General features: G+C 37.6%; 1 protein-coding gene across 2 annotated transcripts in view; it reads right to left on the bottom strand.

Annotated features, from left to right (window-relative positions):
* Positions 1-20,638, bottom strand: part of RNGTT (RNA guanylyltransferase and 5'-phosphatase) — a 301,664-nt gene that overhangs the window by 187,345 nt on the left and 93,681 nt on the right. For both annotated transcript variants that reach the window (XM_060205495.1, XM_007533539.3), the window contains exon 9: positions 13,725-13,860. In XM_060205495.1, coding sequence (XP_060061478.1) covers positions 13,725-13,860 — 136 coding nt within the window. The remainder of the gene's footprint in view (positions 1-13,724; positions 13,861-20,638) is intronic.

Genomic DNA, 20,638 nt, shown 5'->3' with positions numbered 1-20,638 from the left:
AAATAATGCCTCTATCTAACAGGCAAATTCAAATAACTATAATTCACAGAGCACTGAAGAGAAAATAAATAATTTAATTCCAAAAGTTAACACACATTCAAAAAGGTAAGTGGTGACATAAAAGACATAAAATGAATTTGAGGTCAAAACTATATCAAACTAAGTAAAAACACTGTCACTAAGGTGATCTGAAAACTGAAAAAGAATAAATGTATGAACTTGAAGATACATCAATAAAAACTACTCATCATAAAAAGAGAGAAATGTTTTTTGTTATGTAAAGAATATTTGTTGTTAAATCTAAAAATGGAGAAGGGTAGAATACAAAAAAAATTCTTTTGATGAAAATTATTACTTACAAATGATATGATGATCAACAAACACCACACACAAAAAATCAAAAAAGAGAACACCATAAAGATAATTAACTTCATATCTCTCAAAAATATGTTAGGGAGTGGAGGGACAACATAACGTTTATACAAAATACTTTCATGTATGAAGCACTGAGATCCCGAGTTCAATCTTGGGCACCAACATTAATGAGACCTGAACAGTGCTTTGGTCTCTTCTATCATACTGTCTCTCACATCTTTCCTACCCATAACTATGTTTCTTTGTGTATCTCTCTTGCTAAAATAAGATAAAATAAAATAAAAATAATTTTTGCTTGAGTCCAAAAGCTAACATGCATGCGGGCTAAAAGTATTGTCTGGGAAGGTAGTGTCAGAGTTGAAAATAGGACTAGAAAGCTGGATCAGGGCAAGAGAGTAGCTCCCAAATATGGGGAAAGTACATGAATACTATTAACTATGAACCCCATCAATCTGACCTAGGGCCCATGTCTGTTCATATTTAGCACAGGTACCTGTGTAAACTCTGCATCCCTGTTAGTCTGAGCTCACATTCCATGGTCATAGCTAGGAACATTCTAGGCTGTACTTATTTCAGGACCAGTCTTCCTCAAGTGTCAAGAGTAGGTAGACCCATCAGAGTGGGGCAGTTTCTACCACTGTTATACATGAGGACAAGGTCCAGTAGAGGCCCACAAGAGGGTTTATGATGTTGTTCCTAATGGAGATGACCAGTGATGGTGGAGACAGAGATCTGTTAGTAGTCTAGGCCCATCATAACTGTGTTTGGAATCTCAAGATACCCTGACTAGGGCCCTGGATGATGGGGTGGCATGGTAGTGACCAAAAGAGCCATCATTAAAGTCTGCAGGTCTCTTGATCTTTTTTTTTTTTTTTTTTTTTGTTAGGTCTCTTGATCTTATCCAGCTTTTATAGTCGTTACTTTATCTGACAGAGTTTAGACTGAAGAGTGATTGAGGGAAGTGAAATAGGAAGTAGGTGAGGAGGGCATCTAGGTCTAAGTAGAAACTATTGCTTATGCTTTTGTTCACTAATCCTTTCTTAAATAAAAAATTAAAAAAAAAAAAAAAGAAACTATTGAAGTACTTTATGGTGCCTTTTTTAGTTCTTTCTACTTGCTTGCTGCACTTACTGAGTCACTGAAGACTGTTGTGCACTTTTATTTTAAGGCATGTATTTTCCCCTAACTTATGGATATGCACATATTGTCTATCCTTTGGGCCCTGGCCTATATCTAGCTTCTGTAACTATGTTGGGAGTTGCACCATTTGAGATGAAACTAGAAAGGCCCATGAGTTAGGAAAGGTCTCACCAGAGTATTGAAGCTGAGGTTGACATCCAAAGCCTGGTGTCTCTGGACACTGTCCAAAATGAAACATGTTGAGGTGGCACTGGCTGCACTGATTTGGTTGAGATCAGCAAATTCAGTATCAACTGGTATGGATCAGGAGAAGCATGAAGGAAAACAAGCAAAGCCCCAGAGGTTCCAAGAATGGGAGAAAAACTAATTTTACAGGGAATACTCTGACACCATCTTCTCATACAATACTTTGTAAGGCAGCTATGCTCAACACTATACCACCAACACCCATACAATACTTTTAGCCCATCTGTACGTGAGCTGTCAGGCTCAAGCAAAAATTAGTGAAGTTATGGGCCCAATGGAATATACCTAAAATAGAAAGCCTAGCGTCTTCCAACATGAAGGCCCAAAATTTTCTCTGCTATATTTATAACTGTAGGTTCCTGACTAAGCAGTTTGTTCTGCTTTATATCCTAGTGCTTTTCAGCCTCCAAGTTGCATATCCAACAGAGAAGCAATAACAGAAGCCAGACCTTCCACATTCTACATTCCAGAAAGAATTTTGCTCCATAACCCCAGAAAAATAAAGAATAGGGAAGCTTCCAATGGAGGGGATGGGATATGGAACTCTGGTGGTGGGAACTGTATGGAATTTTACCCTTCTTATCCCACAGTCTTGTCAACCATTACTAAATAATTAGTAAAAAAAAAATAAAGAATCAAGAATAAAAACAAACTTGTTAGAAGCAGCTCCTTGTCTTTTGGTTCTGAATACTGCTATGGAGAATTGTAAAATTTGATTTCTCATTGTGAGTCATGCCAACTAGCAACAAATAAATTCAAATGTTTGGCTTTGTTAACTTCTAAACATTTTTCCACTCCTGTTAACTGAAGACCACAGACATCTACCCCCTGCCTTACCCACTCATTGTTTCCTGAGCCCATGTTTTATGTTATGTAAAGCTCTCTAGTTGTTGGAAATACTAAGCAAATGATTCCTACCTGCAATGTAACTAGAGACCCAGAGCAAAGAGGAAATATAGAAGTAACTAGAGTCAGTGATAGACCATGTAGCTTCTTATGTAAAACAGCAGAGTTTTGAAAGTGAAGCAGACTACTAACTATTATATGAAGACTGCAGGTGAGAACCCATATTATTCCAGTTAAATCACATTATATGGTATAAGTTTTTGAGAATGAGTAGTTGTGTCTACTAGAAAAAAGAAACATTTTATAGGAAGGCATATGCATTCATTAAATTATGGCTAATATTTTCTAACAAGATTGTAGGTAGGACCAACAGTATTATAAATGCATGGGGGAAAATGGCTTGAGGTAAACTGCCCAAGAAATTTATGGTTCCAAAAATGCTAAAATATGAGCATGGCCCAGATTTACAGACTATTATATTGAATAGTTTTTATCTTTCACTCTTTGAAGAACCACTGAAAGGTTTCAATAAAAGGGGGCAATCAACTGTAGGAAGGGGAGGATAGAAGAGGGGTTCCAAATTCCAAAGCTCATTTCTTTTTTTTTTAATATTTATTTTATTTATTTATTCCCTTTTGTTGCCCTTGTTGTTTTATTGTTGTAGTTATTATTGTTGTTGTCGTTGTTGGATAGGACAAAGAGAAATGGAGAGAGGAGGGGAAGACAGAGAGGAGGAGAGAAAGATAGACACCTGCAGACCTGCTTCACCGCATGTGAAGCGACTCCCCTGCAGGTGGGGAGCCGGGGTTCGAACCGGGATCCTTATGCTGGTCCTTGTGCTTTGCGCCACCTGCGCTTAACCCGCTGCGCTACAGCCCGACTCCCGCAAAGCTCATTTCAAGGGTAATTTCCTTGAAATTATTTCAATAAGGTCCACTTGGTTCTAACATTCAATAGTTCATCTAGGTGGTAAAATGTTCTAGAGTTAGATAGTGGCAGTGATTGTACAATCTAAATAAATTATGGACCACTGAATTGTACAATTTAAATAGCATGTGAACTGTATTTCAAGTTTAAAAATAAAGAGAAATCCTACAACTGGTTCTTCAGAAAGGAAGTGAAGGCACACCAGAAATACAGCATATACTAAATGTCATGGATGTGTGTGTGTATATATATATATATATATATATATATATATATATATATTGATCATGCAATTTCTAATTATAAACATAATAAAATGGCTAAAAGGAAGCATATAAATATGCTAAAATGGAATCTCTGAATAGTGAATTTTCTTCTACTTCCTAATGTATTTTTTAAAATTTTAACAATGAGCATGCATATTCCTTTATAAAAAATTAACAGCTGAAAAGGAATGCCCTTTTTATGCTATGAACTTAAATGATTACCTGTTATACTTTCCATTTAGTCTTAACATAAAATTGACTGAATTTCACTGATTTGTTTCAAGTGAATTAATATCATATCTCTAAACTCTTATTTTTCTACATTTCGTGAGTCAACGAATATAATTTAGAGAGCAAAACAAAAGCTTCAATACTCACTTCTGACAGCCAGACAATTAGGTGGTTTGATTTATTCCTGGACTTGGAATTTTACGAAAACAATTTGCAAATGAAAATGTAGAAGAAACAGGAAACTAAAGAACTGTATTAATTAACTAACTAGAAAAACAGATATGGCAACTATAATTCTTGTCCAAGTAAATTGACAACATGAATCATACTCCTATTTTAAAACTTCACAAGAATCTATTATGCTGTTCTAAGTTATCCAAGTTTAGGGTGAAAATAAATAGTATTACTAAGTTAAGTCTTCAGATAGCTAGACATCTAATTTATAAATATTATTTCCTACCTGGAATGCCCTCACTCCATAGCTAACAAAAAAAAAAAATTATAGAAATCTTTCTGTATCAAACTACCAACTCCAGAAAACATCAATAGTTCCTAATTAACCAGATGTAATTTATCTCTCCTCTAAACTATCACAGAGCTTGTTTTAAACACTAGTCTTCAGGTTATTTTTTTTTTATTTGATAATCAACTCTATCATTACAGTCATCCTCTCCCTTACATTCCCAGTTAAGTAAAATGCCTCAAAGGTGAGGGCCTTTTTGTTAACACTCTAGGCAGTATCTACACTTTTAGCACAGCAAATTGAACAACTTCAACAAATACTAGTTCCACGATAAATTGTGCCAAATGTTAGCAAATACTGTTAACTTGAGTTTTTGTTGTTGTTTACTTTCCCCAAGGACTGTGTGGTGAGGCACCATGCACAAGGGAACAGCATCAAGTCTCTGGCCCTCCCTTGCAGGAAGAAAACTTCAGAAGTAAAGCAATGCTGTAGGTGTCTCTCTTCCTCTCTGTTTCTTTATCTGCTTTCATTCTAGGTTTCTCTCTGTCTCTGTCCAAAAAATACAAAAATAATTTTAAAAGGTTTTTTTCCTTCCTTTTATTTTACTAATTACAATATAATCTGCATCTTAAATGAAATGAAGGTAGTAGAAAAACAAATATTGTTACTGTTCTTCTTATCCAACTACCAAAATTGAACTTTACCTATACAGTTTATGTTCAGTACAGCTCCAGAGGTGATAGTCATGTCAACTAGAAGGATGGTACACCCTGGGTGGGCTGGAAAGATAGTTCAGATAGGAGGGTGGCTGTTTTCACACAGAGAACCCAGTTACACTACACCAGGAGAAGTTTCTGCACTGTAGTGCCTTTCCCTCTCTCCTTCTCTATCTGGAAAATTAGCTCTGCCTATTAGGAAAAAAAAAAATGTGTGTGTGTACACACACTGCAAAAGTTTCATGTATGACTTTTGTGTAGGTGTGCTATGTATTTTTTTTACTGCCACCAGGGTTATCGCGAGGGCTTGGTGTCTGGACCATGAATTCATCAATCTCATGACCCTTTTTTTTTTTTTTTCATTTTATTTGATAGGACAGAGAAATTGAGGAGAGGCAGGGAGGGGAGAGAGAGAGACACACACCAACAGCACTATTCCACATCTATTGAAGCTTCTTCCTATAGGTGGTGGAGTTTGAGCCAGGGTCCTCAAGCATGATAACATGTGCTGTACAGTTGTATCACTGCCTAGAATGGCCCTGTACTATATTTTTTAAATACCTTATCTTTTAGAGATAAGTATCTAGACGTATATGGATGGGGGGGGGGGTCATGTACATCCTTTTTATTACAAAATGATGTCTTATACACATTGTCATAGAATGAAAATTTACTAGTATTCCCATAAAGTATCACAAGACTCTATCATTATTCTTTGGTCGTATGGTCCCTACGTGTCACCCAATGCCCATCCAATTATAATACATTGTTCTGTCTTGCTAATCTTGAGTGCCTTTTCATCACTATTCTCTATAATTTGGACTCTGCAGTTACTCATTATAGTCAATATAACACTTTCATTTATCTCATTTCCTATGCCATTCTTCAGACCACCTCAACTATTCTCTCTTGGTTACATCATAAACCTTGCTATTACTAAAACTATATATACCTCAGAAGCTACTACTTTAAACATTCCATTCAGGCTGGAAGTTGGCATACCTAGCACATTTTACAGTACACAAGTACCTGGGTTCAAGCCCCTGGCCCCCACCTACAGGCAGGAAGCTTGACAAGCAGTGAAGCAGTACTATAAATGTTTCTCTCTCTGCCTCCATCTTCCCCTCCTACCTCAATTTCTGTCTCTATCAAAAATAAATAGTTTAAAAAAAAAAAAAACATTCCATTCTCCAACCAGTTTTTCATCTTCGAGTGTGTGAGTACCAATACTTATCTGGAAAAAACAATAATTCAGCACAAAGTATGGAGACAATAAGCTATCAGGTCACTTGAGAGATAGCTTTCCTGGAGTTCCAGTGGCACAGTCAGTTAGCTTGAGGTACTTACACGAAAGATAGCTTTCCCTCTGTTGAAAACATACACATGCACACGTGTGCACACAGACACACACACACACACACACACACACACACACACATACAATCACATGGCTTTCATTAAGAAAACTGTATCGAGAGTTAAATGAACATTCACAAGTCACTCATTATTATTCCAATTATCTGTTAATATAAACTAGATATAGAAGAAAAAATGTCACTCTCAAGATATGAAACATTCTCATATAAATTCTAGGAAATGTCAATATAAACCCGATACAATCAAATCTTGTTGAATCTACACTAAAGAAAGTAATCTGAGAAAAAGTCAGGCGCGAAGCACCTGATCTAAGCACCAAGGACCGGCATAAGGATCCTGGTTCGAGCACCCAGCTTCCAACCTGCAGGGGAGTTACTTCACAGGTGGTGAAGCAGGTCTGCAGGTGTCTGTCTTTCTCTCCCTGTCTCTGTCTTCCCCTCCTCTCTCCATTTCTCTCTGTTCTATCTATTAATGGCAACATCAATAACAATGACAATAATAACTACAACAACAATAAAAAACAAGGGCAACAAAAGGGAAAATAAATAAAATATTTAAAAAAAAAGTAATCTGAGGAATATCCTTGTGGGAGGGAAACTTAAAGAGATGCAGAGTTACATTTTGAGGTGCTCTTCCCTCCAAAGGATGATATTAATGCCACTGCTATTTATGGACTTCTAATTTTTGACAAAAGGAGCCAAACTATTAAGTGGAGAAAATGGTGCTGGGGAAGTTAGGTTGAAGTGTGCAGAAGAATGAAACTGAACCACTCTATTTCACCACACGCAACAGTAAACTCCAAATTTATCAAGGATTTGCAGGTTAGATGAGAAACAATCAAATACTTAAGGAAAATATTGGGAGCATTCATTTCCATCTAAATTTTAGAGGCATCTTCAATGACTTCAGTGAAGTGGCAAGAAAGAAAAACAAAAATAAACCATAAGATTATATCAAATTGAAAAGCTTTTGCATAGCAAAAGAAACCACCACCCAGGCAGAGACTGCATACAGAATGGGAGAAGATCTTTACATGTCATATCACACAAAAGTCTAATAACCAAAATATACAAAGAGCTTATGAAACTCAGCAACAACAACAAAAGACCCCATTCAAAAGTAGAAAGAAGATATGAACAAAGCATTCACCAAAGAAGAGATCAAAAAGGTCAAGAGACATATGAAAAAAAGTGTTCCAGGTCTTTGATTGTCAAAGAAATGCAAATAAAGACAGCAATGAGATACCAATCCATACCTGTGAGAATGCCATACATCATAAATGACAGTGACAACAAATGTTGGAGAGGTTTCCAGGGCAAAGGAACCCTCCTGCACTGCTGGTAGGAATTTAAATCGATTCAATTTCTGTGAAGTGCAGTCTGGAGAACTCTAAGAAGACTAGAAATAGACCTACCCCATGACTCAGCAATTCCTCTCCTGAGGATATATACTAAGGAACCAAACCTATCTATACAAAAAATATCAGTGCATACCAATGTTATAGCAGCATAATTGGTAATAGCCAAAACCTGAAAGTAACCCAGGTGTCCAACAATAGATGAGTGGCTGAGAAAGTTGTGGTATACATACACAATGGAATATGACTCAGCTATTAAGAATGATGAATGAGCTCATCTTCTTCACCTCTTCAAAAGAGCTTGAAGGAATAATGTTATATAAGATAAGCCAGAAACAGAGAAGGATGAGTATGGGATGATCTTACTTATGGACAAAAGTTTGAAAATAGTAACAGAAAGTGGAAACAAACACAAAGTAGAACTTGGAGGAGGTCTAGTGTACAACATCACACTAAAGGGCTCTGGGGGCTGGGAGAGGGGTGGGGAAAGCAGCTTTCAGGTTCTGGCATATGATAGTGGAGAAGGACCTAGGCTGGGGATGAGAATGCTTTTACAGAAACTTGAGACATTTTATACATGTGTAAACAACTATATTTACTGTAAACCAATACAAAAATAAATGGTAATGACAGTATGGGGATGAAAAACTAAAGATAATAAAAAATTAAATGGTTTAGAGACAAATTTAACAGAATTACTCTGCTATGAGAAATACAAGCTTACTCCTCACCACTGAAGAAACTAGCATATTTGGAGTAGTATACTAACCCCATCTAAATTCTCAAATACCCTGCTCACCAATAAAGAAAAAAGTCAGGGGCCAGGCAGTAGTGCAACTGGTTAAAGGCACATACTACAGCACGCAAGAACCTGGGTTCAAGTCTGGTCCCCACTTGCAGGAGGAAAGCTTCGTGAGTGGTGAAGCAGGGCTGCAGGTATCCCTCTGCCTCTCTCCCTCTCTCCTCTCAATTTCTCTCTGTCTCTATCCAAACATAAATAAATAAATAAATAAATAAATAAATAAATAAATAAATAAATAAAAAAGCCAAAATCGTGAAACAGCCTCAGGATATCCAGGAGATTAAGCATACTTGGGCTATCCGATAGTAAATGAAATACTTATTTCATTTAAATGAAAGCCAAGCCTAGTATAGTACTTGTATTTTATAAGCATCTAAAACTACTGTTAAATTGAAAGTAGGACACCAAAGTAAAAACCCTGTGGTGAGGGGAAGGGTGGGCATGCAGCTTCCTGGGCCAGCGGGGGGTGAGGGCAGTGGGGGTGGGGGTGGGGACACAATCTTTTGGTGATAGGAATGGTGTTTATGTACACACCTATTGAATTGTAGTCATATAAATCACTAATTAATATGAGAGGGGTAAAAATTGATTGTATGTCTAACAAAGGGACTTTTCAAAGTTAACCCAATTACCAAATAATGTGATACTAACAGTAACTATCCATCGTCTTCTTGAACCCGAAGACAGCAGGAACCTCACATCTCCACTATAGCGCCTAAACTTCCCCCAGTCCTGGGACCCTAGGGTAAGGCCCACTTTCCCATATGCTTCTCCCAATTCTTATCAAATAATATTGCATCCGCTGATTGCAACCTAATCAATGCAACGAGTGCCACCCCAACATGCTTCACTTCAGACTGTGTCCAGAGACTTCAGGTGTGGAATGACAACCCTTCAGCTTCATTACTCGGGTGAGACCTTTCCTTTCATAGTATTCTCTAATCCCATCACAGGTGGTTCACTTCTTAACAAAGTCCCAAAACCTAGATATAGACCAGGTTCCAGGAGAGAGAGCATATGTTCACACGTATCCATAAACCAGGGCAAATATATACCTGAAAGCAGTAGTACACTAGAGTTTGCAGTGAGTACCCCCCACAACACTTCCTCTCCACTATTCCAACCTTTGGGTCCATGATTCTTCAACAATTTGCTTGGCTTTGTATGTTAACTATCTTTTCAGCCACCAGGTGCCAGATGCCATGAGGATGCCGGCCAGGCTTCCCTGGACTGAAGACCCCACCAATGAGTCCTAGAGCTCCGGTTCCCCAGAGACTCACCCTACTAGGGAAAGAGAGAGGCAGACTGGGAGTAGGGATCGACCAGTCAACGTCCATGTTCAGCAGGGAAGCAATTACAGAAGCCAGACCTTCTACCTTCTGCAACCCACAATGACCCTGGGTCCATGCTCCCAGAGGGATAGAGAATAGGAAAGCTATCAGGGGAGGGGATGGGATATGGAGATTGGGTGGTGGGAATTGTGTGGAGTGGTACCCCTCCTACCCTATAGTTTTGTTAATTTATCCTTTCTTAAATAAATAATAAATAACCCACAACGACCCTGGGTCCATGCTCCCAGAGGGATAGAGAATGGGAATGCTATTGGCGAGGGGATGGGATATGGAGATTGGGTGGTGGGAATTGTGTGGAGTTGTAACCCCCCCTCCTATGATTTTGTTAATGTCTCCTTTCTTAAATAAAAAAAATAAAAATAAATAAATAAATAAAAACTACTGTTACAAGACCAAAGTACTAGTAGTACAGGAAAATAAACCAGGAATGAAATAAGAAACCTAGTGTGATATTTCCAAGAAAAGGAAGAAAAAATTAGCTGAATGGTATCTAGGTAACTTTGCACATGTGAAAATAAAACTACACTCCTATTTTACTAAAAGAATACACAAGTTGAGTTTTACTTTTTTGCAAAACATGTGACATAAACTAAGACCCACAGAGATGAGAACTGCTCATAAGTCAATAAGAAAAAATAAACTGGGGGTCGTGCGGTGGCGCAGTGGGTGAAGCGCACGTGGCGCAAAGTGCAGGGACGGGGTAAGGATCCCAGTTCAAGCCCCCGGCTCCCCACCTGCAGGGGAGTCGCTTCATGGGCGGTGAAGCAGGTCTGCAGGTGTCTACCTTTCTCTCCCCCTCTCTGTCTTCCCCTCCTCTCTCCATTTCTCTCTGTCCTATCCAACAACGAACAACATCAACAATGGCAATAATAATAACCACAACGAGGCTACAACAACAAGGGCAACAAAAAGGGGAAAAAATGGCCTCCAGGAGTGGTGGATTCACGGTGCAGGCAACGAGCCAAGCAATAACCCTGGAGGAAAAAAAAAAAGAAAAAAGAAAAAAGAAACCAAGAGAAAAATGTCAGAAGCATTTAAATAGGTACCATGTACAAGAAACACAATTCATAAAGAAGCAAAAAATAAGTTCCATATAGGTTAGTAAAATAAAAATTAAGTACTTATTCTACCTTATACCAGTCACTATTATTAACGCCTAATAAGCTATCCAGCATAAATCTTCACAAAAGATTGAAGAATTAAGCACTATTATTGGCCTCACCTGATTATTGATACAGAAATTGAGTAAATTAAGTTACTCTTATGTAACAGCCAAAGAAGGCAGTGAAACATCAGTACCCTACATTACACTGTCCCATGAAATGAAAAAGCCATTCTTTCCCTTATTAAACTAAATAATATTGACTTTTCAAGTCCAGTCATTTAAGATATCTACAGACCCTCCACAAATGGTTGTTGGAAGTGTGCATTTGTGCAAACTCTGGAAAGAAGGGTGGCAATTATACATGTCATTACTTTACATGGTCGTGTCTTTGAATCCAGCATGGTGAACCAGGAATGGCCTGTTAGCACAAATGAAAAAAAAAAAATCTAATGTTTAATTCTTTCCATGAAAAACTGTGTAACTGCCTGTGTATGTGCCCAGAACATTCATTTTTAACTAGAAAAAGAGGTATCATGAATATCTAGAATCTTACTGGGAAAGTACTTCAAATTATCAAAAGATTCTGATAGAGGGGTCAGAATGACACTTCACCAAGTAGGGCATATGCCTTTCTATGAATACAATTCAGGTTCAATTACAAGATAAGGAGTTTGCAACATCAGGGAAAGTTCCAGTGCTATGGTGTCTCTACTTCCCTCTATATGTAAATAAAAAAGTGAACCAATTTTTAATGAGCTAAAGTCAGATATATCTGAGGATCCAGCATCATACAGAGAGAGAGAGATCCTGTTATACATTCTGTTTAAGAATCTATATTCTGGGAGTCAGGCAGTAGCGTGTTGGTCAACATTTCTCCTTTGGCTAGTTCTGCTTCTATTTCTATCTGTGTCACGCTAAGTTCCCCTGCATAGCTTAACACTGTGGTCTATTTACATAACCATTGTTTTGTTTGAGACCTGTACTGGTTTAATCCCCACTGGTTCCCACTCTTTTTCCACTCCGCCCCCTCTCCTAGTCACTTCCTGTTTTCCACCATTTAATCCCCACTGGTTCGTGTGGTTTTTTATTCTCCCCACCCCCTATCTTACGTACTTCCTCTTCCTGACACTTCCGCCTCAGGAGATATAAAGGACAGGATTTTCTAATGAAGAGAGATTGATTGATTGCACTGTATCCTCGCTCATTTATAAAGAGTGAACTGCGTTCCCAGCTAAGCCATGAGTCCCTGGTCCTATGTCTCCCACCCGTGAAGCTAGCCCGGCATTTTGGCACCCGAACAGGGACTGGCAGTAGTGCAGCGGGTTAAGCACAGGTGGTGCAAAGGGCAAGGACTGGTGTAAGGATACTGGTTCGAGCCCCCGGCTCCCCACCTGTAGGGGAGTCGCTTCACAAGCAGTGAAACAGGTCTGCAGGTGTGTATCTTTCTCTCCCACTGTCTTCCCCTCCGATCTCCATTTCTCTCTGTCCTATCCAACAACGACATCAATAATAACTACAACAATAAAAAAACAAGGACAGCAAAAGGGAATAAATAAATAAATAATCTATACTCTGAGTCAGTATTACTAATATGAACATACTACATCTCTCAGGAATATATATATGAAAACTTTGAAATAACACTTATCAGAAGTTACCCCAATGACAGGAGGGCAAGTAATCTTTACCAGTTTTTTTTTTTTTTTTAATGTTCTTACTTTATATTTACAGGATACAGAACTTCTGGTTGGTGAAAAGAATGCTATTTGTACAGGACAGAGTTAAAATATCTTTAATCAGGTAATTCTGATTACTAAATAAAGATTTTTCTGGAAGGTTATCAGCATTCAAAATTTAAATGTACACTGATTGCTTCCAAAGGCATGATTCTCATTAAACAGGAGCTATTATTAGTCTTTATAGTAAAAGAACCAAGAAAAAAAAAAAATGTGATGCTAGATAACATAATTCAAATTCAATTTAGAAATACAACAAGTCAGCTTTATTCAACCAGAACTCATTTTTTCAATCACAAAGACAGAAAAGTAAGACTTAATTTTGCTCATTTATTCTGACACCTGTGATAATAACCAACTTGTTACTACTGAAAACCTCAAAATTCAATATTTAGTTTCAAAGATTAAGCTGGCAGGTACTTTCTTTGAAAGGATATTACCCCAATGGTAAGTGTAGGGAAAGATACAATTTAACATCCAAATACAAACTCAATCCTATTCTAAAACTCCTACTTAATTAATAAAAATACATTTACTTGCATTGGAAAAAAAAATGCAATGCTGGTGAGTTAATGCACACGTGTACACACACACACAAACACCCTAGCTGTGAAATTATCATACATACATACACACACACACACTCACACTCACACACACACACCCTAGGTGTCAAACTATACTTGTGAAACCTTTTAACACTACAAACCAATGTTATATCAATAAAGCATTTTTAAAGAAAATCGTAAAGCTTCATTTGAAAAATAAAATAAATCACAACTTACCCCATCTAACAGAGTATTTGACAAATGTATTCGGAGATCTTTGCGAAATGGGAATTCCAGATTTGAAACATGAAACACTGAATTATCTCTATCAATCATAAAAACTTCATTTGTGCCATCAATCAGCATCATGTACCTAGAAATGAAACATTCAAAAGGTAGCATTATGTTTAACAATAGAATCAAAAGAAATAATAACTAAATTGTTTTTTCTTAAACACAGCAATAGCTGCATGGAATATGTTGACACTCTCACCTCACTAACATCAAAGTTTACAAAATACACATGTGTATAAAACTATTACACTTTACTAGTTCAACATAAAAATCAGGTATTTGTCCACTTTGCAGTAGAAAAAAGAAAATAAGTGGTTTGTCAATGGTCAGATATCAAACTACCCAAAGCTTTCTCCATCATACTACAGGTTACCAAAACAGCAGTTCTACTCTTTGAATCAATACTATGTACTATGTACTGTAGGTACAATTCCCACTTATTACTATAAAATTAAGAGTACTTTTAAATATAAAGTCATAAAAACTGTTAGTAGTCTTTATATTCTTTAAGTCCATCAAAATGTGGGTACATTTGTATGCTTTAAAACATGCCATTTACAACATGCTTGGAGACCTGGCTAATTGGCAGAGCAAAGCATGAGCTTTCATGTACAGGGTCTTGAGTTTGATCTCCAGCACTGCACAAAATGATACTGTGCTGTTTCTCTCAATACATAGGTGTAGATTTATTCAAATGGTCAAGTTAACAGTACTGATTTCTTATCAGTAGACAACCAAAAATAGAGTTCTATATCACATAATATATAAAGAGACGAAGTCCTGATGAATTCAGAATGAGGAAGGGGCAAACCGACAAAATGTAAACAATGAAGTGAAAACGATGACTATATCCAGCTAGCAAGCTTCAAAGAGGAAAAACCTAACAGCAATAAATGAGAAACAGAAGCCTCCAATGAACAAAATGATTCAGTTTGTTGTAACATAAAAGAGTGGAAAAATAACAATCTCTACATATCATTGAAAGCTGAGGGAAATACTGACTGGCCTTATCCCACCTTCTGCCCTGATACTTAAAAAAAAAAAAAAAAAAAAAAAGTACAACTGAAAGAAGCTGAATCAAGTTAAAGCCAGAGGACAGAAGAAACAAATGAAGAGAGGAAACCAACATTACTATATGATGGCTAGTATGACGGAAGGTGTTTTGCTTCCTATAAACAACTGTTTTAAAGAACAAGCTGACACAATTAGGGCGGTTGTGGACAAATGGGATTGCAGATTAAAGTTAAAGAAGTCTGCAACAAGGGAAGAGTAGCAAAGAAAATGAAATGGTCACACACTTTGGAACTGGATTGGAAGCATGCTGCTATAAGCTGTTTTCAAAATAATTAGTCCCAGTAAGCCCTTGAGAAGGAGGTGGAGAGTGAGGGCTCCTGTCACATACTGAAACAGCAGTTGTCCTTGTAGATGATGAGTACAGAGAAAAATAAAGACCTGCCACAGTCTGGACTCATATGAGAGGCTCCTTAGAACAAATGTCAGGTCAACTGGCTGCCAAACAGAAATATCGAGTTCCCAAGGTTCTCCTACACATGCTTTTCAAAAGCAGCAACCCTGGGTGGCTAGGGAGAATATAAGACTTCTTGAAAGCAGTCAGCCTTGCTGTGGATTACATTTAAAAGGGAATTTAAATCAATATAAAGAAAAATAAAAAAGCAACTGTGGTATCCCCTACAAAATGGCAGTGAAGACACATGCAGTATATTGTTAAAGGATCTAGGCCAGAACATTTTAAAGCTAGGTATATGTTTTTAAAGTATTTTATTTGGGGGGAGGGGATAAGTTAGGAGAATACTTTTTGTCTTTTTTAAGCTATGAAAATATAAATTAATTATAGAAAAATATAAAACTCTGTCCATCTAATGTAGCCTATCATTCCCAATGTTAATCCCGAGAGCAATCACCAAAATTAGTATTTTTTAAATAATTCTTTTTTCTTTTTTTTTAATATTTATTTATTCCCTTTTGTTGCCCTTGTTGTTTTATTGTTGTAGTTATTCATGTTATCGTTGTTGAATATGACAGAGAGAAATGGAGAGGGGAGGGGAAGACAGAGGAGAAAAGAAAGATAGACACCTGCAGACCTGCTTCACCACTTGTGAAGCAACTACCCTGCAGGTGGGGATCCAGGGGGCTCAAACCGGGATCCTTACGCTGGTCCTTGCAGTTTGCACCACCTGCACTTAACCTACTGCGCTACCTCCCGACTCCCCCCCAAATTAGAATTTTTTATTCCCTTTTGTTGCCCTTGTTATTTTATTGTTGTTGTTATTAATGTCGTTGTTGTTGGATAGGACAGAGAGAAATGGAGAGAGAAGGGGGAGGCCGAGAGGGGGAGAGAAAGACACCTATAGACCTGCTTTACTGCCTATGAAACAACTCGCCTATAAGTGGGGAGTTGGAGCTTGAACTGGGATCCTCAAAATTAGCATTTCTATATTCACAATTTGGGAAAATGAGATTTGCATGACTAAAGTTCAAAATTCAGAAAGAAAAAGAAATAGTTTTCTTCTTCTGATCATATGATGATGAAAAGAAATGAAACTTAACTTTACGCTGGCTACTTAGAAGCTCAAAATTAAATATAATGTACAAATTCAATACCAAATCCCAGAATACTGGTACATTTGCTTTTCCTATCATTATTTATTTTGATTCTTAGTTTAATGGACTTAAAGTATATATATCAAAGTTTTCTATGTCATGTGGAATACCAATTTCAAGATAAAATATATATTATCTATATACATACAGACACACATTTAAAAAAAAACAAAAAAGAAATGTTGTAGAAGACAATTCACTATTAAGGATTTCTTGTGGGGAAACCGTTTACATCTGTACAGATACCAGAGAAATTATCCAGCCACTGCTATATAGGAATTCTTCTACACACACAAGTTTTCAGGCTTTAGAACAAAAACTTCTGGGATGTGATTTTTGGTTTTAACTCAAATCATTATAAATTATGTATTCTTATAATATGTAATATATATTAACTATCACATGGTAAGTCATAAAAAAGTGATATGTTACTTCATGTGAGGGAAGCAAGAATGTGAAAATATTGCTGGTTTTTTGGTTGCTTTTTTTTTTTTTGGTACGTAAGTCAATCAATGTCTTTCACCATATCAATAAAAACAAAACCACATGATTATCTCAATAGATGCAGAGAAAGCCACTGACAAAATCTATTCATGTTCAATACACTACAAAAAACGGGAATAGATGGGAAATTCCTCAAGATAGTGGAATCCATATATATAGCAGACCTACAGCCAACATCATACTCAATGGACAGAAGCTGAAAGCATTCCCCCTCAGATCAGATCAGGGCTGTCCATTATCACCATTACTCTTTAACATAGTATTGGGAGTTCTTGCCATAGCAATCAGGCAAGAGAAAGAAATCCAAGGAATACAAATTGGAAGGGAAGAAGTCAAGCAATCACTATTTGCAGATGATACGATAGTATACATAGAAAAACATAAAGAATCCAGCAGAAAACTACTAGAAGTTATTAGGCAATATAGCAAGGTGTTAGGCTACAAAATCAATGTACAAAAATCAAGTGGCATTTCCTTATGCAAACACTAAAGAAGATATCCAGAAATCACTCCCATTTACTATTGCAGCAAAAACAATAAAATACCTAAGAATAAACCTAAACAAAGAAGTAAAAGACTTGTATACTGAAAACTATGAGTAGCACTATTCAAATAAATAGAAATGATACCAAGAAATGGAAAGACATCCATGTTCAGGATTGGAAGAATTAATATCAAAATGAATATTCTCCCTGGAGCCATATACAAATTTAACACAATACCCATCAAAGTTCTACCAAGCTTCAAGAGAATAGAACATAAACTGCAGTCATATATCTGTAACCAGAAAACACCCAGAATTCCAAAAACAATCTTAAGGAAATGAAACAGATGGAGGTATCACACTCCCAGATCTCAAACTCTATTATAAGGCCACCTCTCCCCTGTGAGAATGCCATACAACAAAAAGGACAGCAGCAACAAATGCTGGAGAGGCTGTAGGGACAGAGGAACCCTTATGCACTGCTGATGGGAATGTAAATAGGTCCAATCTCTGTGGAGAACAGTCTGGAGAACTCTCACAAGGCTAGACATGGACCTTCCATATGACCCACTACTTACTCCCTTGGACTTACCCCAAGGACTCCATAACACCCAACCAAAAAGGTATTTGTACACTTATGTTCATAGCAGCACAATTCTTAATAGCTAAAACCTGGAAGCAACCCAGGTGCCCAGCAAGAGATGACTGGCTGAGAAAGCTGTGGTATATATACACAATGGAATACTATGCAGCTATTAAGAACAATGAACCCATCTTCTCCGACCCATTTTGGATGGAGCTAGAAGGAATTATGTTAAGTGAGCTAAGTCAGAAAGATAGATGAGTATGGGATGTTCCCACTCATCAACAGAAGTTGAGAAAGAAGAACAGGGAAACTAAAAGCAAAATCTGAGTAAATCTGGAGTAGGGCACCAAAGTAAAAACCCTAGGGTGAGGGTGGACATTTGGCTTCCCAGGGTGGCAGGGTTGGGGGGTAGGAAGGGATGAAATGGTCACAGTCTTTTGTGGAGGGAATGGTGTTTATGTACACGCCTATTAATTTGTAGTAATATAAACCACTATTTAATTAATATGAGAGGGGGGAAATTGATTGTATGTCTCAAACTTTTTAAAGCACAGACTGAGTCTTTGATATGTTGACTCTCTCAAAAGCCTACACCAGGGAGAACAGAAGCAACCCGTGGCACGGCTATATACAAATGATGTCAAAGGACATAAATTATGGTGATGTTGGGCATGATATAGTAAATTGTAACAAAGGGATTTTTCCAAGTTAACTATTGTCTTCTTGAACCCTAAGACAGCAGGAACCTCACATTTCCACTATAGAGCCTATATTTCCCCGAATCCTGGAACCTTAGAGTGGGGCCAACTTTCCTGCATGCTTCTCTCAATTCATACCAAATATTATTTCATCCACTGATCCCAACCTAATCAACGCAGCCAGTAGCATCTCAGCATACTTCACTTCAGACTGTCCAGAGACTTCAGGTGTGGATGACCCTTCAGCGTCATCACTTGGGTGAGACCTTTCCTTTCATAGTATTCTCTAATTCCATTCCAGGTGGTTCACTTGCTAAGAAAATCCCAAAACCTAGATACAGACCAGGTCCCATAAGACAGAGCATATGCTCAGATGTATCCATAAACTAGGGCAAAATATATACCTGAAAACAAAAGTACACAATGGTCTGCAGTGAGTCATTATAAAATTCACAATGAAATAATATCTAATTAGACTTAGATACCCTCCTCACCTACTTCCTATTAAAGTTCTCTCACTCACTCCAAAGCTAACCTTAGCAAAGCAAGGACTGCAAAAAGCTGAATAAGGGCCACAGACTGTTAGACATTAATGATGACTCATTAGTCACTATCAGTCCACCCCATCAGCTGGGGCCCTACTCGGGAACCTGAGACATGCTGGGCCTAGTCCTCAAATAAGTACCTCTCTCCATTGTTACAGGTCATTTCTATCAGGAACAACAACAAAAAAAAAAACCCTTTGTTTGCCTATGGGGATAGGACCTTGCCCTCAACTTGGATCAACAACAGTAGAGAATGTTCCATCCTCCGAAGGGAAGATGGACAACATACACTATGCTAAACCTGAGGAAGATGGGTCGATATTGGGGCAGCTTAGAATGATCCTACTCATGACCACAAATGTGAGCTCAGAATCTACAGGGATGCAAAGGTCACATAGGCTCCTAAGGTGAATATGGGCCCCAGACCAAATGAAATGAATGGCGTTTACAGTCAATATTTATATCCCTTCCCCATATTAAGGAGCTACTCTCTTTGCTGATCCAGCTTTCTGTCCCTTTTCCAGCCATGACATCACCTCCCCAGACAATAACTTGGATCTACCTGCATATCAGATTTCAGGCCCAGGCAAAAACAAAAACAAACAAACAAACAAAAAAAAAAAAACTAGTATAGTCACAGGCCCTTTGGAATATAACTACAATATGCCTACTAGCTCTATAAATGGAGGAACCCCCAACACTTCATCTGCACTGTTCCAGCCTTTGGGTCCATGATTGTTCAACAATATGTTAGGCTTTATATGTTTACTCTCTTTTCAGCCACCAGGTTCCAGATGCTACCATGATGCCAACCAGACTTCCCTGGATAGAAGACCCCAACGATGTGTCCTGGAGCTCCACTTCCCCCAGAGCCCCACCCTACTAGGGAAAGAAATAGGCATGCTGGGAGTATGGATCAATCAGTCAATGCCCATGTTCAGCAGGGAATCAATTATAAAAGCCAGACCTTCCACCTTCTGCATCCCACAATGATCTTGGGTCTATACTCCCAGAGGGATAAAGAATAGGAAAACTCTCAGGGGAGGGGAGGGGATACAGAGATCTGGTGGTGGGAATTGCTTGGAGTTGTAGCCATCTTATCCTATGGTTTTGTTAATGTCTCCTTTTTTAAAAAAAAATTTTTTTAAAGAAGTGAAAGACTTGTATACTGAAAATTATGAGTTACTACTCAAGGAAATTGAAAAAGACACAAAGAAATGGAAAGATAATCCATGTTCATTGGTTGGAAGAATTAGCATCATTAAAATGAATATACTACCCAGAACCAATATACACAATATACAAACTTAATGCTATCCCCATTAAGATTCCAACCACATTTTTTAGGAGAATAGAACAAATGTTACAAATGTTTATCTGAAACCAGAAAAGACCCAGAATTACCAAAACAATCTTGG

Source organism: Erinaceus europaeus, chromosome 13 (assembly GCF_950295315.1).
Source record: "Erinaceus europaeus chromosome 13, mEriEur2.1, whole genome shotgun sequence".
NCBI classification, from domain to species: Eukaryota; Metazoa; Chordata; class Mammalia; order Eulipotyphla; family Erinaceidae; genus Erinaceus; species Erinaceus europaeus.
The sequence above is the reverse complement of the archived record's forward strand: the minus strand, read 5'-3'. Positions and strand labels throughout refer to the sequence as shown.